The sequence below is a fragment of the Diabrotica undecimpunctata genome, chromosome 7, assembly GCF_040954645.1.
Source record: "Diabrotica undecimpunctata isolate CICGRU chromosome 7, icDiaUnde3, whole genome shotgun sequence".
Taxonomy (NCBI): Eukaryota; Metazoa; Arthropoda; class Insecta; order Coleoptera; family Chrysomelidae; genus Diabrotica; species Diabrotica undecimpunctata.
This window is the reverse complement of record NC_092809.1, coordinates 90,833,296-90,858,270: the sequence shown is the minus strand read 5'-3', so window position 1 is coordinate 90,858,270 and position 24,975 is coordinate 90,833,296. Positions and strand designations below refer to the sequence as shown.

General features: G+C 35.3%; 1 protein-coding gene across 1 annotated transcript; it reads right to left on the bottom strand.

The window, feature by feature from the left end:
- Positions 1 to 20,104: 20,104 nt before the first annotated feature.
- Positions 20,105 to 20,920, bottom strand: LOC140446536 (uncharacterized). The gene has a single exon (XM_072539099.1). It carries the CDS (start codon positions 20,918 to 20,920, stop codon positions 20,105 to 20,107), a length of 816 nt encoding a protein of 271 aa, XP_072395200.1.
- Between the last annotated feature and the right edge of the window lie 4,055 nt (positions 20,921 to 24,975).

Below are 24,975 nucleotides of genomic sequence, written 5' to 3'. Positions count from 1 at the left end.
CATGCCGCCCTTAAATGGTTGATGCAGTTTAAGAATCCAGAGGGTCAGATAGCCAGGTAGATCGAACGACTCCAAGAATACGATTTTAAGATTGAGCACCGGGCCGGAGTTAGCCACAGAAACGCTGATTCTCTTTCCAGAAGGCCATGCCCAGCAGAGTGTTCCCACTGCAACAAAACGGAATCCAAGTAAGCAGCAGTGCTAAGAACAACGATGGTCAACGACGACTGGACGCCTACTAAGATCAGAGAAGAACAGAGAAGATCCAGTTATACAGAAAATTCGAAAATGGAAAGAGGAAAACCGTCGACCACCTTGGCAAGAAATATGAAACCTATGCTCAGTAGTTAAGACGTATTGGGCCCAGTGGGACTCATTTATCATGGAAGATGGCTTGCTCAAACGAGTCCTGGAAAATGTTGACGGTTTAGAGAAGAGAAGACAGTTGGTGATCCCAAAGAGCAGAATAGCCGAAGTACTTCGTCAGTTACACGACAGTCCATCGGGAGGGCATTTTGGTGTAAAGAAAACCCTTCAGCGAATTCGGGAACGGTTTTATTGGACGAACAGTTCCGACGACGTAAAAGACTGGTGTAAGAAATGTACTATTTGTGCCACGAGTAACGGGCCTTACCGAAAAAGGAGAGCTCCTATGAGACAATATAATGTTGGAAGCCCGTTTGAAAGAATAGCTTTGGATATCGCTGGGCCATTTCCAGAAAGTGAAAATGGAGGCAAGTACATGTTGGTAGTAATGGATTACTTTACTAAGTGGGTCGAGATTTACGCACTTCCCGACCAGAAGGCCGCCACTGTTGCAGATAAGTTGATCCAAGAATATATCAGCAGATTTGGAGTGCCTTTGGAGATCCATAGTGATCAAGGCAGAAACTTCGAAAGCGATCTATTCCAAGGAATATGTGATAGACTAGGCATGAAGAAAACAAGAACTACCTCGTATCATCCGCAATCGGATGGTATGGTAGAACGAATGAATAGGACAGTTGGCAAGTATTTGACAAAGATGGTGTCCGATCATCAGCGAGACTGGGACCAATACCTCCCGTTCTTCACAATGGCCTACAGATCTGCTGTTAACGAATCAACAGGCCAGACACCAGCCAAAGTCCTATTCGGACGCGAAATGCGACTACCTTGTGATCTAGAGTTTGGGTGTCGACCTGGAGAAGATGTAGCAGGTGAAGATTATGTGATCGAATTACGAAGAAGAATGGACGATGTACATGAGTTGGTCCGTTCCCACTTTCAGATCGCTAGCGACCGAATGAAGAAACAGTACGATACACAAGCCGAAAAGGTTGCTTTAAGAAGAACGACAAAGTCTGGCTCTATAATCCCAAGAAGCAAAAAGGTTGTTCTCCCAAATTGCAGCAGTTTTGAGAAGGTCCATACCTCATCATGGAGAAGATCAACGATGTCATCTACCGAATAAGCAAGATTCCGAAGGAAGCCGATGATAGTACACCATACCACGCTGGCGTCTTTCGAAGGTGACCACGACGTAGATGAAGAAGTGGAAGTAAACCAAGTCCAAGATGTGTCTGACCTCACGTTTGAGGAATTCATGGGTGCCTATGGAGGTACCGGTAAAGCAAGACATGGTGTTACCACTGAAGAAAAGCAAGATCTACTCGCGCTCCCCGATGACCACTCGCTGGCCCTTACCATCCCGGCCAGTATCAAAGACGCACCAGGATTGGCATCCGTCTTTCGCAGGAAGTTTGGTCGAGTTGCAGAACTTCAATGCCAAGTGCCAGCTCCCGGTAAAACCTTGAAACTCCAAGATGCATCACGTTGCCTTTTCTACCTGGTAACAAAAGACACTGCCCGTGACCAACCTACCTACCGAGATGTATGGGAAGCCTTACTTCAATTGAGAGAGCACGTACTAGAGTCCGACGTGCAAAAGTTAGCCATGCCAAAGTTGGAGTGCCGTCAATTAGATTGGAGGGTTATCCGAAATATGGTGGAGGAGATCTTCAAAGACACCGAAGTCCAGGTGTTTGTCTGTTGCAATCCGCATAGTTACATAAATCCAGCTTGTCATTTTTATACAACTGAAAGTTGTAAAAGAGGGTCCAGTTGCCGATACCAGCATACAGTTCCGGTTCCAGTCCCGACAAGGTTCCAGGAGGAACCATCTTTTAAGAGGGGGGCAATGTTACGATAAATATCATGGCCTAAAATAACTGTAAATATTATGACTAATTCTGTTTTGTTGTAGAAATTTCGGCGAAGGATCTAGATGAATCATCCGATTCAGGTAATGCCTACCTGACACACGATGGGTCCCCCTTTGTTATAAAAACAACAATTCGAATCTTCTGGAGACGAGCCGATGTATATACCAGTTTTGAGAGACCATTTCGCCGCTCTGTCTAGTCGAGAGGGCCGTCGACTTTTCGAGTCTAACGGTACTGGGTATATAACAGGACATTTTATTTGGAAGAGTGACAGTTAACATCTGACGACTGCGCCCGCGATTTTAATTGTTACGCTCGGCTATATAAATTATGTATTATTCTTTAAATAAATTGATATAAATTATTGTGCTTTTTAATAAATTAAAGTAAGAACCTTTTAATAAAGACATTATAAATTAAATAAAGACATAAATAAATTTCATTTCAGTATTATACACTTTTCATATTTAGTGAAGTTATCACATTTCGGCTATTAACAAATCTTAACCCGTATGAGTTGCAGTAACCAAATTTGACAACAAAGCATTAGGCACAAGGCACAACAAAGTTTAGGTTAAAAGTGCAAACTCTGTGTATATAACTCATTTTTGGGATAGAAATATCACATCTGTTATCTATACCATCGACATATTCGTTATATTCGCATCTACTGCCCTTATGGCATGATTTTATGGTTAATTTTTCTATATCATTCAATTATATTTATTATACGTTAAGTCGTTTAGACACTACATACCTAAAGCCCTTATAGTCCACCGCAATATTTAATTTTTCCATATGATTGTACCTCTTGCCTTCTCTCCTTTTCAACAATCCCTCATACGTCATGATTGGATCAATAGCCGTGAAGATACATATCTAATGCCTTTATGGCATGATGTTATGTTTCATCTTGCTATACCATTCAATTATATTTATTGAACCCTTTCACTTGATACCTCGCACATCCCTCTACGTTAAGCCGTTTAAGCACTTCATACCTAAGGCCTTTATGGTTCATCATCGTGTTTAATTTTTCTTTATAATTGTACCTCTCGCTTTTCTATCCTTTCCAATAACCCCTCATACGTTACAATCAGACCTTATTTATTATAATAATTTAAATAATAGTTGAAATACAATTACAAAGCACAATAGTTGAAATTAATTTTAATTGAAAATTGTGAATTTCTTTCGCCAACTATAATAGTGGATAATATCAGAACTTTGATAATCAGTTATGTAGATTTCTTGGACGTTAACATATATTATTTTCACTCTTACTTACCTCAAAGATACTTCTCTCTCTAACACATTGATTTCCCTATCTGTTTAGTGAGAAGAACTTTGTTAATTTACTCCCGCGCCATTCTATGTTTGCCAACCAAACTGGACATCCAAACTGCTAGAAGTTTCATGAGTTCTGCGACTTCAATATTAAAACCGCTGCTGAACAGCGTCGTCCTCAGCTTTGGAGAGAAATTTTGTCAGTTAGTATCCTAGATTCTAAAGAAAAACTGGGCGCGGGTTAATAATTACCGTACACCATATGGTAATCTCAGAACCAGTACGGCACGATGCAAGTCAAAGTAAAAATGGTGGGAGTATTTAAAAGATAACATAAATGTGAATATGGAGGAATACATATCCCGAGCATATATATTGCTTTTTGCGTACTTGAAATAAGAATGAATTCTTCTTGACTTAGGTAATGACAGTCAATGAAAAGCCACCCTAGTTGGTTAATGAAGATATCCGGACACGGAAAGCAATTAAATTTTATAATTTTAGAAGTGTCGTTAAATTCTTTTGCGGTCTTTTTAGAAATTTCTTCGAATTTATCATCGGTTTTTCGTGAAGATTTATCGATTTTACTGGAAACGTTTTCGAAATTTCACATTATTGCTTCGTCTGCCGACTGGAATTCGAATATTTCTGGATTTTTTATGCCTGAGTAATAAAATTCGCGATAATTCGGGTAAAGAATCGATGACGCAACTGTGTTAAAACTACGGTCTGAAGTCGATTACACCCGCAACTATTTTGTTAGCGTCGGCAGTGTAAAAGCACAAGGATTCGCCAACGAGGCAATCCGCCTGGAACTAGTTTTCAACTGTTACTATAAACAATTGTGTCGTGAGGGCTCGACTTAAAACTATTTTATATTTGACGTTTCGATTTTCAACCAAGAAATTCTTAAAATTTAAGAATTGGAAATCGAAAAGTCAAGTAGAAAATATGTTTTATGATAACTGTGAACTATTAAAAAAAATGGAGTAGTCAATGGAAACTTTCACTGAAAGAAAAATATTTATTACTGGATAAAGTTGCCCGAAATGTAGAGAGAAAATTATAATATTTGTTGGAAAAGAAATGCATGCAACATAACCTTCTAGCAGCGCTATCTCTCCGAAAATTTTTAAACCTAAATATTATTATGTGCTATCGTTCATTTAGTCCGGAACACTTCCACGTTATATCTAATCCAAGTTTTGAAACAAGAAAAATATAATATAAAAATGCATAAAAAGCATAAAAAGGTTGCATAGTTTTCTAGTAGATTTTTAAATTAGAATTCATTGGATTTTTTAAATTTCGAAACAGGGACCTATTATGATTCTGCAATCAATCATTTTAATCAAACAAATAGAATATAGGTGGTAGTACTGTAAAAAAATTGTTAAAAACTTTCTTTAAAAAAATATTTATTTTGCAATAATTATTCTAAATTGGATATTATATTAAGCTGTTACTCGAAACATTTATTTACCTACGCTTCCAATGACAGATTTAAATATTTGTCTTGGGGGGGGGGGACTTTCAATGAAACAACAACCAAAAAAATATGAACCCAAAGTACATAAAAGAGATAAATAATAGGTTTTCTTTAATTTTTGAACTTGTTGGGGTAGTTTTCCCATATCCCTTCGTGTATCGGCCCCTATACGATTCTATTATTATGAAAAAGCACTTTCTTTGAGTACAAAAAAACTTACAGACAAAGGTAATTTTGTTGTATACTATTTATTACTAATCCTTACTAAAGCAACCAACTAGTTCATTGGGTGCCAATTGTTTAACAATAAAAAGATACCTTAATCGTGTAACTATAATTTTTTTACCATCTGTTTATTTTACGAATATACATATTACCACTGAACTTTATGTTCATTTTCCCATGCGTGTTTACGTATCTGAGATCTAGCAAATTCTCTATTTTTGATAATATGAGATTGACATACACTTGGTCTTGATGTTTCTAGCTATTTTAAAAATACAATGTTTTTTCTTATTTATTGTTATGTTTGAGAATGCGAACTTTTTGATTTAGGTGAAAGGTCAATACCATTAAATTTTAGAATAAGTGAACATCAATATTATATAAAAAAAGACAATTTGATAGAACGGAGATATCTTCTGAAGCTATTTACTTGTGGCATATTAATATAATTTACTATTTTTATTGGAAATTTCGATGTGGAAATCGAAACGTTAAAACAAACTTATACTTAAAATCGTTTCTTATTTCCAATAAAAAAATAAATTGTATCTCAGATATGTACCTACACACGCATGGGAAAATGAACATGGAGTTAAGTAGCTGTAACGATGTTCTGATCGTTTAACAGTTCGAACCGTGGGAGTGTCAATATTTGCGCATCCACTTCTACAACGAGACGACGAAGTGGGATTCAGAACGGCTATTTAAGGCGTGTGTGTTGTCTCCGATGTAATTAATAAACGTATGAAAGTTGAAGCATCTTGGTGCAAGTTTCCATGTTTATTAATATCTCTAACTATTGCGCAATATGTTGCAATATTGCGTAGTTAGCCGGTACGCTCTTATTGTGGCATTGTCTTAAAAAAGACAATGCCTTTATGGTTTATTTACTTTTGTAGAAATAAAACACAGGTTTTTCTAAGAAGAAAAAAACTCAGCTTCAGAGTCTTAGAAAATTCGCAGAGCCCTTCGAGCAAAGTGCTCTAGGGAGCTACCCTAGACGGGTAAAACCATACTATGTACTACTCACCTGAGATCCGAAAATGACCCATATTTAAAGACAAATTAACTTTTATATGAAACTTTTTCATTTCTCAACCAATTAAATTTAATTATAAGTTCCAGAAGGAAGGGCGATGCACATCGAGGTGCGTGATTGGTGGCACCTGATGACATGTGAATAGCGGAATTAGACAATCTTGTAACTAGCGCTCTAGGCTCCATGACTCGCCGTTGTAATGAACATGCGAGCCAACCCGGACAGAGAGATTTCCGTATTGAGGATCGTACTCTGTCCCTAACCAAGCGGAACCCATCGGTACTGTGTATTGAACATTACCGTGGATCTGCACAGAGTCAACCGGGACAAAGAGATTTCCGTATTGAGGATCGTACTCTGTCCCTAAATCTGCGCGCGATCGATTTCCCCCATTTCATTTCTTATTAGTACTAATTAATTTCTTTTCTTTTATGGACGTTCGCCGGGGACTTCATTAATCGCGGGATCCAGACGGGGACGTAGAATTCATTTTATTTTTATTAATTGTATAAGTATACAACGTAGAATTCCTTTTTATTTTTGTGTGTGTGTGTGTGTGTGTGTGTGTGTGTAGATAGTGGATGACATTAGAACTTGTCTATTTGCCACAGAATATTTGTATTTTTTTTTATTATTATTATTAAGGATAGGATAGGGATAAAAACATGGTCACTCGTTTCTTGTCTAGGGACTTTTTATTTTTATTTATTGTATATATACTAAATTAATAGATTTATTTTTATTTCAAACCTGTTTTACTCAGTCTGTCGCCCCGAAAGAGCTACCCATCACAAACTGGCGCCGGAGCAAAATTAATAACATGCCGACAGATAAAGACACAGACTCAGTAACAGGTACGTCGTGGATAAACCGACTTTGCAAAAAAGAATTGCAGAGCGAGGCCGAAAAATACGGCTTAGATCACAAAGGAACCATTGACAAATTGAGAATACGACTCAGAACCTATATTAAAAATCGCGAGGAAGCGACAGGAACAATCCCAAAAGAAAAAACTTCCAAGGGAGGAGATTCCGACACACTGACCCAGGAAATTTCGGTCATCCGAAGACAATTACAGGAGTTAACAATAACGAAACAAATGGGACAATCAGACTTGCTAAATCAAGTACAAAAGTGGAACACACACTTCGACAAGAAACATTCGGATGCAATAGAATTCTTAGAAAGGATAGACGAATTAAGCTTGGCCTACGAGATCGATAAATAAGATCTACTAAGAGCATTACCAAAATTATTAAGAGACCACGCTTTATTATGGTACAGAAACAATAACAAAAATTGGAAGTCATGGACAGATTTCAGCGAAGATTTTAAAAAAGCTTTCTATCCCAGGGGATATTTGCTACAACTAGAAGAGCAAATCCGAAACAGAAAACAGAGACAAAACGAACCAGTAGATAGATATATCACGGAGATTTAAACATTAATCAGACGAGAAGGAGCTTTTTTCAGAAACCAAAAACTCGAAAGGATATACAAAAATTTATTACCAGAATATAAGCTTTATGCTCGCCGCCGGGATTTCGGAAACTTAGCCGAATTACAAGATTTAGCCCAAGAATATGAAGCTCTGGAAGACGAAAAGACCCGAGCAAATCAAATTTGCCGTGGAAACTGGAGACGCACGGACCAAGCAGAGTACGATGCGAAAACGGCATGCTTTAGATGCAAGATGCCAGGCCACAGCCGTAAAAACTGCAAAAACCCATGCAAAAAGACTGCTGTTTCAGGCGTCAGGGAAACGAATTACAGACTGGAGAAACATGGAGTCGTCCAAGTCTGTAATGCAAGATTCGACTCCATTCGTTTTCGCCGTTACACAGCCAGTAAGCAATGACATTCGACTGTTCGCATCACTGAAAATAGGGCAAAGAACATACAGAGCGCTCATCGACACAGGAACCACTAAAAATTACGTCGGGGATAGAATAGCTCAGATATACAAGGACTCTCTAGCTAGTTACAGCGGGAGAACAAGACTAGCAAATGGAGCATCAATGGAGCTTAACCAGAAGTTGACAATTGAATACGAGATCCATATATTAGAAATCGAATCAATTGATCGATATAGAAATATTTAGTGCTACAAGAAACAGATGAGAAAAAGAGGAAAATCAAATAAGTTGCTCTTTTTATGTTAAATGAAACCAATTGTGTTGTAAATTCCTTGGCAAAATGTAGTAGGATCTGGTGACACACATTAAAGGAGGAAATCAAAAGAAAGAAAATACCACTATTAGTAGTCAATCACATATCGAGAATGCAGCATTTATGTTTTAAACTCACATACATATAATATCAGAGTTTTATGTTAATATTGAGAATAAATTAAATGTAAGACCAAATACCAAACAGTTGTGTCGGATACTGAAAAAAAAAAGTATCCGAATACCGGATACGGATACTAAAAACGTTTCTGGACACTTTTTAAAAAAGTACGAATGCTTTCACTTAACAATGTATTCGTATATATGTTTTCAACTATTTCTTAAGATATATTTAAGGATACTTTTAAAAGAAACCTAAATTCCTAGTGTTAGAACTATGCAATGTACATGTATTTTTATTGTATTAAACAATAACAAGAAAATGCTTAAAATAATTGTGATTGTAGTATTGGTAAGAAAAATAGACGCAAATAAATCTCGCAATTGAAGAACCCTGAGAAGAAAAATGAAATAAGCATTAAGGTCGAGAAAGAAATTGAAACGCTAGAGAACTTGGTACAGACAGACATTGAAGTAACATAGACCGCTCTAAAAACGAAAATAACAAAGATACAAGAAGACGACATCGGGTTTACGAAAAACAACAGAAAACAAGAATGGATAACGCAAGACATTATGGACCTCATGAACGTAAGACGAAAACATAAAACAAAACCAATATAATACAAACGAGTTAATTATATAATTAGAAAAAAGTGCAGAGAAGATAAAGAAAACTGGATGTCAACCAAATGCCTAGAAATTAAACAACGAAATTACAGGTAGACACAGAAAGAGACAAGAAACTATATTAAGAAATAATAATAACGAGATAACTATAGGTACAAAAGACAAACTGGAGATATAGAAAGAATACATTCACAGACTTTTTGATGATGATAGACCTTGTTCTCTACCATCCATGGATGATCGAATAAATGAAAAAGGTCCAAAAATATCAGAGGTCCAGATAATATCAATGTCGTGAATGTAAATACTTAAATTAATTACAGAAAATGAAAGTAAAAGCGTCGACTTAATAACAGCACTATTTAATAAGATATATAACACAAGTAAAATACCATCACACTGGCTAAAATCAACATTCCTAACATTACCAAAAAATCCAATGCCTCACACTACGATAACTATCGAATATTAAGCATGATGTCTCATGTCCTTAAAACTTTTCTCAGAATCATTCATACACGAATTTACAAGAAGTGTGAGTTTCGGATGAGTGACACTCAATTCGGATTTTAAAATGGATTGAGCACACGAGAAGCTCTTTTTGTCTTAAATGTGTTAACACAACATATGCATGATTTATTGATTGGATGATCGAAATTCTGAGAACGTCTGGAATTGTCTAACAAGACTTGCGAATTATCTCAGAACTATATTGCCACCAGACGGCAACAATTGGAATAGAGCAGACAACATCTGAAGATATACGAATTCGACGAGTAGTGAGACAAGGTTGCGTCTTATCACCATTATTATTTAATCTGTATTCGAAATCTATATTGAAAAAAGCATCAGACGTGGTTCAAGGTGGAATCTAGATTAACGGAACCAGCATAGACAACATCAGGTACGCTGATAATACCGTCCTAATAGCAAGAACGCACAAGAACTACAAAATATAATAAATGCGGTAGCTAAATGTTTCGTTTACATCTAAATGTTTCCAAAACTTAAATTCTACTATTTTCAAAGAATCCAACAAACGTACATTTCTACGCCAAGGAACAAATAATATAACAGGTAACTTCCATAAAATATTTGGGAGCAAATATCAACAGCCAGTGTAACCCAAAAAAAGAAAATCTGTCAAGAATCGAACAAGCGAGGAAAACACTCATGAACATAAAAACATTTTTTACAAGATCAGACCTTAATCTAGAGCTTAGAATTCGAATGGTCAAATGTTATGTTTTCTTTGTTTTGCTGTATGGCTGTGAAAGTTGGACAATAAACTCTGAAACAGAAAAAAGAATAAATTGAGAGGTGAAAGATATGAATTACTCCAAATCATATTGGAAGGTCAAACTCAGGGCAAAAGATCGGTTGGAAAACGCCAGAACTCGTGGCTAAAAGATCTGAGGGAACGGTTTGACTACTCATCCACAAAAATATTTCGTGCAGCAGTTTCGAAAGCTACAATTGCCATTTGGATGACCAATTCGAAAGGAGACGGCGCAATAAGAAGAAGAAGTATTATCAACCAGCCAACCAGCTGTGCTGCAAAGCAAATGTATGCAATTTATTCACACCTGACCACTAGATCACTAAAAAATAAGTTCATAAGAATATCAAAGAAGCTCAAAAAGGAATTACCTTCAGAATTAGACGACACAGATAACCTAGTATCACAAGTATCTCTTGATACTTCTGACGATGATGACCCAACCGAACATTCACAATATTATGAAAAATTTAATCATTAACAACTTTCACACTTATTCAATGGAATTGTGGCGGATTTTTTTGCCGCTTAGAAAGAATCTAACAACTTATTAGCAACACCAATCCTAATATAATATGCCTACAAGAAACCAATTTCAAACAAAATCATAATATTGATCTTAGGGGTTATGAAAAGTATCATCACGTACGAACAGAATGACTCTGAGCAAGTGAAGGAACCTTAATTTTTGTAGAAAACGACGTCTATTCAACAAATTTGTCTTTAGTTAGAAACCTAGAAGCAATCTCAGTAACAAAATGTTGCCCTAAAAAAATAACTATTTGCAGTATATATATCCCACCGAGATACCTTCCTACTGGTTTACAAACCACGCAAGGCAGAGGAAAAGTTGTAGAGAATGTACTAAACATTATCGACACTTGTTTTCTAAATAATGGTTCCAACACTCATTTCAATATTTCAATAGGAAGTTTCTCAGCGATTGACCTAAGTCTATGTGATGCCAAAATATATCCTACTCTAACATGGAATGTTTTAGATGATCTATATGATAGTAACCATTTTCCCATTCTTATAACAAATAATGAAGAAAAATTACCAGGAACAGTAATAAAGTAAAAAATTTCTAATGCTGACTGGGAAGTTTCAGAACTGAAGTAGACCGGCAAATGGAACATATTTTCTTCTCTGGAAATATAGATAATGATGTAGATAATTTTAATAAATGCATTATATCCACTGCTGACATTTACGTAGGAAAAAGTATAATAACTTTTACAAAAAAATTAACACCTTGGTGGAATAAACATTGTGCAACTGCAGTAAAACAATACAAAACTGCTCTTCATAAGTATCTCAGAAACAAAAGTAACGAAAACTTGATTTGATTAAAATCTCTCAAATTTGACTCTACTGTCTTAAACACTCCATTTTCACTACAGGAACTCTTAAATATTCTTTCAACTTGCAAAAATTTAGCTGCATGTCCCGATAACGCCCCCTTCATATTCCTGAAAAATCTTCCCATATCTGCCGTAAAAAAATTGCTTATACTGTACAACATAATATGGACCGATCAGAAATTTCCAATATTATGGAGAGAATCTATCGTTATAACAATGAAGAAATAGGACAAATCCCCGAATAATCCAAATGCCTATTTCACTGACATGCACCTGGTTTTGTCGCTGGCCTGAACCCTCGGGAATGAGGGAAGGTGGTCCAGTCGCACTAACCATAGCTGAACTGGACCGGAGCAGATAGGGGTCACGGTCCGTGGACATATAGGCCGTATATGCCCACAAGCTAGAGGGAAATACCTGTTTAAAGTAAATGCAATCAATGTTACTAAAACTAAAAATCTGCAAAGAGAGTTAATTAGTCTTAGAACTAAGAATCTGTAAGAGTAAGTCGATTTCGTCCAAAATGTGATAGAAGTGTTTGTCGTGGTGACTTCGGAACGAATCAACAAACACATGCAACAAAATATCGACACAAAGCAAGTTATTGGAAATTTTCGGTTATCGAAAATTTCACAAAAGTTGATGTGACCTAAAAATGTAGAAAAGTATTCTTAAGTTATTTTTACACCAAAAATATTTCAAAGTTCCTAAAAAGAAATAAAATATTAGCAAAATTATTTTTATTTTATTTATCTATCGAAGATATCGCTTATATAGCGAAGTTATTTTCTATCTGAAAATACTTCGGGTCCTTCGAAAAATAAATAATTTGTGAGAAATTATTCGTCGCTGAAAGAAACATTATTAAAATATTATAAAATTTGTTAAGTTCCGTTCAGGAACTTAGAGAATCTGAAAGAGAAATAATTTTATAAAAATTATCTAAGTCTAAATTCGTCGATAAATACCAAATAAGTTCGTTTATAAACTTAGAAAAATCTAAAAGAGAAAATAAAATAACAATAATTTACGAAATTATTCTAAGTTAATATTATAATATTTTAAGTTATTAAATCAAAAATAAAGTCGAAAAAGACCCTGAAAATAGAAGAAAAAATATGAAATCGTACTAAGTCAAAAATACGATTTAATTCGAAATAAAATATTTTACGGGAAATATTCTGTCGAAATTGCTGAAATAAATACAGTTTAAACACAAATTATACTAAGTTCGCTAGAGAACTTCCTGTAATAAAAGGATAGCGGTTAGGTGCAATAAAAATAGCAGAGTTTCTGGGAATTAAATCAAGCAGAAGGTCTCTAATGCCTAGAAGGCTGGTTCTGCGGATCCCTGTCAAGACCAGAACGAATTTTTGGCCGTTGTGCACCTATATTTATACGAAATTAATTAGGTCAACTGCTCCATGGCGCTCTGCCATTGAAGCTTGCACAACAGCCAATACTTAACTTCGGGCAATACCATTGGCTGCAATTATGGTTGCAATGTAACCAATCGTAAAGCCGCAATTGAGCTATTGGCGACAGTTTAAGCTGCTAGAAAAACTAATAAACAAAAGACTTATGTGGTATCTAGAAAAACACAAAATTTTAGACTTAGCATTCCGGATTCCGTCCATTACGATGCACGGCTGACAACTTAGTAATGCTACAAACAGAGATCACAACCGCCTTTCAAAATAAGCAAGATATAATAGCAACATCATTTGACATAGAGAGCACCTTTGACACTCTATTACGTTCTACTGTATTGACCAAATTATACAATATTATACGTTCAGGAAAATGGGGTCCCACAAGGATCAGTTCGAAGTTCCACTTTTTTTATAATAACTATTAATGATATTTGCAAGAATATTCATAACCCATTGAAGTAAAACTTATATGCTGACGACCTGATTTTATATTGCCGCAGTAAAGATACGTTCACAACTACAAACTTAATCTAAAAAGCAGTAAATGAACTATCTTCTTGGTCTTAATTTCTTTGATAAATAAGCTTTGGTATTAATTTCTCTGTTGAAAAATCAAAAGTACTTAAGTTCATCCTGCAAGGAAAAATATTTGGAAAACGAGGTCCAGGAAGAAGAAGAACATCTTGGTTAAAAAACCTCAGAATCTGGTTCAATACAACATCTGTGCAGCTTTTCCGCGCTGCTGCAGATAAGATAAAGATTGCCATGATGATCGCCAACATTCGTAACGGATAGGCACATCAAGAAGAAGAAGAACGTTTCAGACTTACTTCGTCCATTGCGGCCTATCCAACACGAATAAAATGTTATAAACATAAAATTAAACATCACACTACACTACACAAGGACAAACACTTTCAAATTTTTTTTAAAAATAGGCGAAGCTACATTATGTATGGAAACCGGAGACAGAATGGCTCCCGGTCAACGGAAATGTTGAAGTGACATGTGACATTTTTACGATATTAATAGTGCTTGGTAGACCATTTTATTGTAGTCAAGTACCCACTGTCTAATATATTGTTTAGTCTATTTCTTGCATTCATACTTTACGTCGACTTCAGTTGCTCTCAAACTAACACCCTAATTATTATAGACAGGTTTGAGTGTGAGATCTGGATTATGCAATCTACATACATAAAAATATTCTACATAATTTCATATTTCATCAGTTGACTTCCTATAGTAGTGTCAGTTGGACCTTTGGTCAATGCCTAGTTTCATAGAATTTTGAAATGTGCAGATCACATATCCATGAAGCTGGGTAATTATGAAATTCCATTTGGATCCTATGAAATTACTGATATCGAAGCGTACATTCGAAATGAATTAATGCGTAAATACAATTCGGTTCGGGAGTTTACTTTAAGACCAAACAACAATACGCTTAAATGTGAAATTTTCTGTCAAGATCAACTTTAGAGGGGAGAAAAGTACGCTGCATTTGGATTTTAAGGAAACGATATAGATGGGTTTAATTATAAAACAAAACTCTATACATCAATATCCATTAGTCGCACGAAAATCCTACAAGCGACGTGACGTGTTTGCTGTCAATAAAGCTTTTCTTGTTTCCATTGGATTAATGTTGAAGGATGTCAAAACGTCAATACATTCGCCGACAGGTTCAGGAAACTCAACCACCTAATTTCGACATTTACCAAAAACCTCTTCTTCTTCTTCTTTTTCTTCCTTTATTGGGTAATATCCCAGGTGATAATTTGCCCAGCTAATTCAGGGGGAATATTCTCAACTTGCTCTAGACCAGTGATTCCCAACCTGGGGGCAATCGCCCCCCGGGGGGCGATTTGAGATATTCAGGGGGGCGATAAAGCAAAGGGGGCGATATGGGGGGCGACAGAGAAAAGGGGGCGATAAGGGGGGCGTTTAGCATCCGGAAAACGAGAAATGGGTAAATGAGAAAAATAATAAAAGAGAAAAAAAATACAATACTTTCGATCGGATATCCATAGGATAATAAAAAGTAAATATATGTATACCAATGCAGGTAATAATAACACAAACATCTCGTCTAGTCAAAGAGAGCTATGAATCATAATACAATTTAATTCTATACATTATCGTTATAATTATACATTATAACGAATTCTGCATTTTCCTTTGATCGAGCTTTCGTATTGTGCGATCATCCGCACAAAAGAGAAAGAGAGAGAAGTGGGATAAGAATGATGAGAAGTAGGTACCGCTCCTGCCGATCTGACTCGAACAAAAAGCGAACGGCCGAGGTTGTCGTCGCTTCAAATGCGGAGTCTTTCGTTCCCGAGTTTTGTATTGTGGTATATAAAGTTGTTTTGTTTCAACTGACAGTCATTGTATTCAGTGAGTCAAAAAGTGCCAAGCCGCACACAATTGGAGAAGAACTCATCCTCCCAGCTGTCAAAGAGATAGTTGATACTATGTTGGGACCCAGTCAGGCCGGCCAAGTAACAGATGCAGTTCCTCTCAGCAATAATACTGTCTCCAGAAGGATTGATAAAATGGGAGCGAATGTCGAAGATGTTTTCTGCAACAAATTAAAAAGCAGAGAGTTTACTGTGCAACTTGACGAGAGTACCCTGAGTGACAGCACAGCTTTGCTGCAGTCATATGTCCGATTCATTGACGACAATGGAGAAATGGCCAAGGAAATGCTGTTTGTTAGAAGTCTGATTACTGATACAAAAAGATCTTCCATATTTGAGGTCGTTAAGGGATTTTTTGAGGAAAAAGAGATTCCCTTATTAAATATGATCGCCTGTGCTACTGACGGTGCAGCAGCAATGACAGGACGCCATCGGGGATTTATTGCACATCTGAAACAAGCAGTACCTGGAATTTTGTGTGTTCACTGGGTCATTCACAGAGAGCATTTGGCTGCCAAGAATTTGAGTGGGAGGTTGCACGATTCTCTTCCACTTGTCATAGATGCGGTAAATAAAATTAATAACCAAAGAATGATCGAATATTTCGTACACTTTGTAAAGAAAATGATGAGATATTTAATACATTGCTACTACATATGGAAGTCCGCTGGCTTTCTAAAGGCAATTGCTTAAGGCGGTTCTTCAGCCTCATGGATACTGTTATTGAATTTCTTAATACTACTGACCCCACACTGAGTACAGAACTACAAGAGAAGCGAAATGACATCGCTTACTAATCATATATTTTTTAAAAATTAAATGAAATGAACCTGCAACTACAGGGAAAGAACATAAATATGGCCAAAGCGAAGGGAGTAGTCGGAGCATTCATTGACAAACTATCTATTTTTGAAGAAAATATGCAGAGAAGAGATCTGACCAAATTCCCCAACTTGAAATCTTCTTGTGTTGATTCTGAGGATCTTCAAACATACTGCCTTCACCTTCAAACACTGAAAGAAGATCTGCAGTCCCGATTCCAAGATTTGACTAGTCTGAAAGTGCCAACTTGGTTTATCAATCCTTTCAGCGTGGAAGTTTCAACGGTATGTCCTTCTCTTCAAGAAAACTTGATTGATTTGAGACATGATGTTGAAATTGAAAGTTTGTTTCGGGAGTGTGGTACGAAAGATTTTCGCCGCGGATAAGAAGTGTATCCAATCTTGTGGAATGCAATCAAATTATTATTATTGGCATTCCCCACAACATACCTAGTGGAGAAAGGTTTTAGTTCTATGTGTATATTGAAAAACAGACAAAGAAATAGGCTCGAAATAATAGAAAGAGGGGATTTGAGGTTGTTATTAACCAACATTGAGCCAGATATAAAGGAATTATGTGAGGGACACGAGGCCCAAGGAAGCCATTAACAATTCTTTTATACACATATAACCATTTATCATTTTACGAAATGTAAAAATAAATAAATATGGATACTTACCTTTTGTATAGATTCATTATTTGTTTCAATTTATTTGGGTGGGGGGGGGGCGATTGTAGTATTCATAACTAGTGAAACCTGTCTAAGGGGGCAATCATGGGAAAAAAGTTGGGAACCACTGCTCTAGACAATAGAATATCCCCATATAAAACTAAATTGAACTGATTTTATATTGAATGAACACTATGTTGAAACTTCTTCTTCTTGGGCCAGACAGTTAGTATAGGAAAGACAAGTCAACACACGATAAAACTTTTCTCGCTTTGGTGTAGCAACCAGTCTTTTTCTACATAATCTTTTCTATTAGGTGCTTTTTAGTTATTTATATATAAAATAAGTGATGATGTCCTCAGAGTTCCACAACTCTTCTTCAGCTATCTACTTAATTCAATAGCTACTTTACTATGGACTGTCCAAGTTCTTCATTTTTTTTTCTACCAACGGATGATAGAGAACCCAGGTGTAAAAATAGAGAGGAATTTGTAAGTTTATGTCATAGTAGATAAGATAGAAATATATTATAGATTGATTTTGGCTAGATTAAGAAAAGTAATCAACAAATTTAGTCTTTGAGAATTAAGATTGGATAGGAGAGAGCAAATCTCTATAGGAGTTTGTAGTTTTGTTTTAACCAATTCTTTATGGAGGTCAAAACTTGGAGAAACGTTTATTAGACACTCTAGGATAACATGATTCAGAGATCCAATTTGACCACATTCACAGTATGGGTTGTCCGGAATACCTATACGGAATAAATGAATGAACCATGGTTGATTGAACCATGGTGATTTGCTCCATTTATTGACTATTTTACTATAAAACGACCCTTTTGATCTGTTTGAATTCCATTCTTGTTCCCATCGAGTCCAAATTAGCTTTTTAATATAAAATAAGTAGTTTGAATAATGCAATTTAACTTTGGCTGGCATTTTTAGTGATCTTCCTATATTTGCCAATTTGTCTGCAACACAATTGCCCTTAATATCCGAATGCCCTGGAATCCAAGCCAGAATAATACTGATGTTCTGTTTATTGGCTTCTATAATGCCCCTTTTGATCATAATAGAGGTATGTTCAGTTTCCATTGAGTAAGATGTTTTCCCTATCTTTTGGATAGCACTCTTAGAATCAGACAAGATTAAGGCCCTTTTGATATCCTTCTCCAAGACAAATTGAATCACATGATTAATTGCAATAATCTCTGCGGTGCAAACTTGAGTCTGCGTAGGGAGTTTACTAGAGTATGAGTATTCAAAGTCAGGACAAAAAACACCAAATCATGCTGAGCCCTTACTATCAACTGACCCATCTGTAAAGATTATAGTGTGAAGTGGATTGTCAAGTGAGATTCTTTGAAATTGAATTATTGCATGCTCATCACCTTTATTAGATTGCAAATTCCTAATAGGGATAGAAGTTAATTGATATTCTAATTCAAAATTGTGGCACGGAAATAAGTCACTAGAAAACAAATTTGGGGTATGCTGCAATTTATTTATGATGGAAACTAAGAGGGGAATACTTTTTTTATTCCAGTAATTATAATTTGATTGCATTGATATCTGTAATTGATTCAAGGCAGAAATTATTGGATTATTAATTAGCATAAGATTTTTTAGGAGGAATTTAGAATTAAGCCATTCCCATCTGTACTTTAGAGGAATTTGACCACTTTCACCTAACAATGCATGAATAGGGGTAGATCTCATACATCCTGTTATGATACGAATACTCTTACATTGTAATTTATCTAATCTGTTGATTAGCGCCTTAGGACAATCTGATAATATTTGACATCCATAATCTAAACGACTCTTTATCAAACCATTATGAACTATCTGGAGAGTTTACGGATCACTACCCCAATATGTTCCATAGAGCTCATTACATTCAAGCTACGACTTACTTTTAATTCTATTAAATCCACATATGATTTCCACTTCAGATATTTTTGAATAACTACCCCTAAATGTTTCACTGTATCCACCCATTTAATTGCATGACCTCTAATTCTTACGTTTGGAGGATTAATTTTATGATTCCCTATTTGAAATATAATTGCTGAGGACTTATTGTAAGATAAATTAAAGTTGTGTTCTAATAACCAGAGATCCATCGTATCCATTAACAAGTTCAAAGAATTAATTAATTTAAGTAGATCAGCCCCACTAACCAAAATAACCAAATCATCTGCATACTGTATCAGATTAAAACAGCTGGGAATAATCTCGTATAAAGATAGAGAATACAGATTAAATAACATTGGACTTAGAGGGGAGCCCTGAGGTAAGCCCTGATTAGTTTTTCTTGGACCATTAATTTGACCAGTTTTGTCCTTTACATAAATACTACGATCATTTAATATAGAATAAATGACATTTGCTAGTTGAATAGGAATGTTATATTTAATTATTTTACAGTATAAAAGAGAGATGTTGACACTATCATAAGCTGCTGAAATATCTGGGAAAAGTGCTATGGTAAATTGATTCAATGAAAATCCTTGTAGTATTTTAGAATTTAGTAATAAAATGCATTCCATGCAACCTCTACCCCTTCTAAAACCAAGTTGCAATGGATTTAAAATATGATTGTGTTCTAAGAACCACTCAATTCTGTTTTTAATTAATGTTTCCAGCATTTTACCAACACACGATGATAGAGCTATTGGCCTATAATTAAGTGGGTCAGTTTTATCCTTTCCATGCTTAACAATGGATAATATGACCGTTTGTTTCCACGAGAGAGGAACCTGTTCCTTCCAGATACATTCATTAAAGAATTGAATTAAGAGTAATGATCCAGAGTGCGGTAAATTTCTTAACATAGAGTATGAAACCTGATCAGGACCCATAGCAGAATCAGTTTTAGACAGAAGAGTATTGTGATATTCATCAAATGATATGGGTTTCTCAGAATACTGCAGAGGACTGAAAAGTAATTCAAAGTCTCCAGAATAAGGCGAGAGAAATGTTAAAATTTCTTGTTAAAACCTTGTTAATTTTATTCCAAATATCTTTAAGGGGAGTATTTCTATTTAGTTTGCTACAAAAGGATCTAAAGCTTATTTTTCGCTTTAATTTTAGAAATTTTCTAGCTTTCGCTATGAATTTTTTAGCCTCTATATAGTTTTCAACACTAGGAGAATTTTTAAATGTATTCATAGCTAAAACTCTCTTTTGTATTATTTGAGCACATGAATCATCCCACCATGCAATGTGATATTTGTTATTATGAGAGGAGGTCCAAGGAATTGATGTGTCTGCCACTGATGATATATATTCGATAAAATTTTCATAGTCCTCAATTGGAAACGATGAGAAAATACAGTCTAGTTTGTCATGGAAAGAAAGCCAATCAGCCTTTTTGAAATTTCTTCTTTTAGAAACCTTATTAGAGTCATGTGTTGGGATACCGACATAGCATAGAATGGGAAAATGATCACTAGTTCCTGTATCTGGAATGGTGGTCCATCCACTAATTGTAGGTGCCACATCTATGGAAGCCAATGATAAGTCAACTACTGATTTGCTGCCACTAGGACGAACCAATCTTGTTGGAGAACCATCATTAAGAAAAATTAACTTAAGATCTTCTGCAGTTTGCAAAATATTTCTGCCATTAACACTATCTCTTGAGCTTCCCCATGCTCTATGATTACAATTTAAATCACCCATGATGAGTAGAGGTTTGTTGATCGAGTTGACCAAAGAAGACCAGCATGTTTTGGAAATGAGATTGACCAAAGGACAATACATATTTAATATATTTAAATTATACTTGGGTAAAAAGGTGAGTTGAAATTGAACATCTGAATTAAAACCAGGATTGTTAATATGAATATCCCGAAAACATATATTGTATTTGATAAGGGTAATTAATCCCCCATATCCATCACCTCGATCCTTTCTGATAATGTGATACCCTCTGCATCTAATTTATGTGTTGGTTAGATAGCCAAGACTCAGTAATGAGGACAATATCAGGGTTATAGTCTTTAATAAAAACTTTTAAGTTATCAACATTGGTATTATAAGATCTTATATTCCATTGTATAATAGTTAGTGGGGCGTGATGATTGAAAATATAAAATGTTAAAAACATGTGTGTACCAGGTCAAGACGAGAGGGGAACCGGTATTCTGAGTCCTCAGACCCAGATACCCCCATCCCTCCTCGCTCCTGACTAGTACTTATAGCATTATGTGATACACTTTTGTTTTTATGATTACCAATCTTTACATTTAATCCAACGCGATCCTTAGGAGAACTATAATTTTTAATAATCAATTCACCAATAAATGTCATAACCAAATCCCTGTGATTTTGATTGAGCATTAATATGGCCTCATTTAAATCTCTTTGGGTCTGAGAGTTATTTATAAAGTGACTAGGAGATTCTTTGAGGATCTCCCATTAGGATTGTTCAATACTTTAGAATGAGAACTTTGATCAAAGCCTGCATTTAATGGTCTTTTCCTTTTTGATGGAGTGGATTTTGTAATCTGACTGTAAGAAACAGAATTTAAAGACAGGGATGTAGCAACTGATCTCCTCTCTTGAACTGAAATGCTATTGGCAGAGGATAGATTATTTACAAAATTAGGAAAATCCTTAATGTTCAACTTTGGGCTAGATGTTTCCCTTGGAATGTTTTGGTTAGCTTCATAATAGGATAAGTTGGCAAACGACATAAGTTCCTTAATACTCTTTTGTCTTTTTCTTTCTTTACATTCAGGATGTCTAGAGTCGTGATCTGGTGTTTTACAGAACATACAAAACCTACTGCATCCTACAAACGAGGAAGAATCATGATTTGCACCACATGTAACACATCTGTTTTTTCCCTTGCATTGAGAAAGAGTATGCCCATATAAAAGACAATTATGACATTGGAGAACTGGACTAACAAAGGGTATCACCTTCATAGGCAGACCATAAATTTCAATTTCTTTGGGAATATTCCTACCTGAAAAAGTTAAACAGATAGTACCTGTAGGGATGAAAGTGGTTTCTGAATTATTTTGCATAACCCTTCTATTCATTCTTTTAACAGAGATAACTCTACAAAGGGTAGATTAGTAGAAGTAGACATTTTAATTTCCTCTTCTGACAAAGATTTAAAAACTCCCCTGACAATAACTTTACAAGAGATAAGATGAGTGGTAATGAAAACCTCATAACCTAATCCTTTCCAGTCCTTCCTAAGGATAAACGAATTGGCAGATTGTCTGTCCTTGAATACTATCCCCACTCTACTTTTTCCCTTTCTATCAAATTTAGCAATCTCTTTCAGTTTTAAAGATAGTCTTAGCAATACTTAGGATATGATAATTACCCACATTACTATTTTTACCCTGAACAAATACCTCAAAGGGCCCCAAATCTGATTCAGAATATAAACTCTTTTCTTTAATGTTTACTTTCTCTATTGCATTGTTTTGAGACAGATTTTGACTTATATTTGGGTCGGGATCTGGTGGCCGGTCAGGAGGAATGTCTTCCTCTATAATGGCAAACGTCAACAAAGTTTAAATCTACCAAAACGTTTAGATATGGTTAGACTATATAGAACATTAGGAAATATGTAAAGGAATAAGATCACAAAGAAAATGTTAGTAAGGCCCTTACTTGTATTTTTTCACCATTCACCATCAAACTTCGAAAAACAACCAACCTGGAATGACAATTACCCAAGCTTTGATTTTTAATCCAAAATAAGCGCAAATTCGTGAAATATACTGTACTTAAATTACAAAAATTTGCAGAAAACTTTGAAATTCGTATTTAAACTTTGACAATTCAACTGACAATCCTACCAAAAACTTCTGTTCGACGATATTATTAGAAAAGAAGAATTTCTGACATATACACCTTACATCAAGTCATTTAATAATAGCGACGTTGTCGAGTTTATCATAAATCAATCAGATGCATTTTTTGCGATACACGAAACACTTTTGGAAATTAAAGGAGGTATAAAGAAAGTGGGTAACGAAACCGTAACGAAACCGTTTCTCTTGCAGCGAATGTTGGAGCCTTCTTTTTTGATACATGTACATATATCCAAAGTTCACACGACATGGAAATAGTTCGAGATCCAGGCGTAGTTAGCACCATTCGCAGTTTGTTATGTTATACTACTGAAGATTCCAATTTTCTCAGTACTGTAGGATGGAACTATCCGAATAATCCACATTTATCTGGGGTTTAAGTGTCTAGTTTACTGATTCAGATAAAACATATTTTCAACATTTTCAACGATTACAATAAACTAACCTATGGCCGTCAAGTGTTTCGATTTGTTCTAGCTCGTAATAATAGAGACTGTATTTTATTTTCACAACAACAACAGTATCTCTAACTGTTACTAGCATGGAACTCAAGGCAAGCATGTCTTTCCCAATGATGATGTGAAAATTGAATTAATGACTCCAATTAAGAATAATACGCCGATAACTATACCTTTCCGTAAATGGGAGCTCAATGAACTGCCTTCACTTACGACAGGATCTCGACGTGAGATATGGAATGTAAAAACAACGTTAGCTATTAAAAGTCTACGCTATGTCATTGTAGCTTTTCAAACTTCTAAACGCGATGACATTCACGCCAATCCAACGTTATTCGACCACATTAGCAAACAGTGGTTATTAATGGGGAATATTGGCCTAACAAGAGAATTCAATTAGATTTTAATAAAATTGACTATGTTAGAGCTCGCTACAACTATACCGAATTCTTTCCCAGCTATGCTCATTCGTCAACAAAACATCGCATCTTGGATTAACAGGTTTTTAAAAAATATGATTTTTTGACGTTCGACTGCTCTAAACAGGATGATACTCCATTTGGATCAGGAACTGTTGATGTTAAGTTGGAAATCGATGCAGGTGAAGGTTTTCCAGCAGGCACTCGAGCGTACTGTTTAATTGTTCACGACAGTTCACTCGAATACTTCCCTCTAACTGAAGTTGTCAAAATTATCATTTAAAAAGATTAAATAAGTTGAATGAAGTGTTAGTAGCAGACAAGCAGTTATCGTGACAATAACGTTCTTAGACATTCAGGGATTCGCCGTAGATGGGTGGTTTGTACCCAAAGAGCTTATTATTGAAATTTTACATAAACGATGTCATTATATATTTACGTCTCCACAACCGTTTGCTACATTGAGTAATCAAGATAAGAAGACTGCTGTGTACTTGAAGGAAAACGTTCATGGTATTCGGTATTCTAATGGAGATGTTGAATATTCCAAAATGAATGAAATACTAGAATCCAAGTTGTTGTATGCAGCTGACTACATTTATGTACGCGAAGAACAAAATGTTGAATTTTTACAAAAGAAATGTCATATTTTTGGAGTTTTTCATGGAGAAAAATGTGAATCACCTCTACTAATGGTTTTGTAGAAAGTTATTACCTATATAAATTAGACTTTTTTAAATAAAAGATTAAACGTATTATTTTAGTTTTATCAAAAAACACAGTCTTCCATTTTTACATATTTACTTTAATGCAAGATGATTCACATTTGCGATTTACAAAAAATTTGATAATAATGTAATGTTTTTATTAATTTATAATTTATTATATTGTTTTTATTTTAATTTATTAAAACACACGATAATTTATATCAATTTATTTAAACCAACAATTTATTTGACTAATAATACATAATTTATCTAGGCGAACGTTACAATTAAGTCGCGGGCGCGAGCTTCTTTATTAACTAACCCTCTTCATAACAAAATTCCTCTATAAATATAAAATCCTGTTATTCGAGAATAACGGCGAAGCGGCGATCCCCC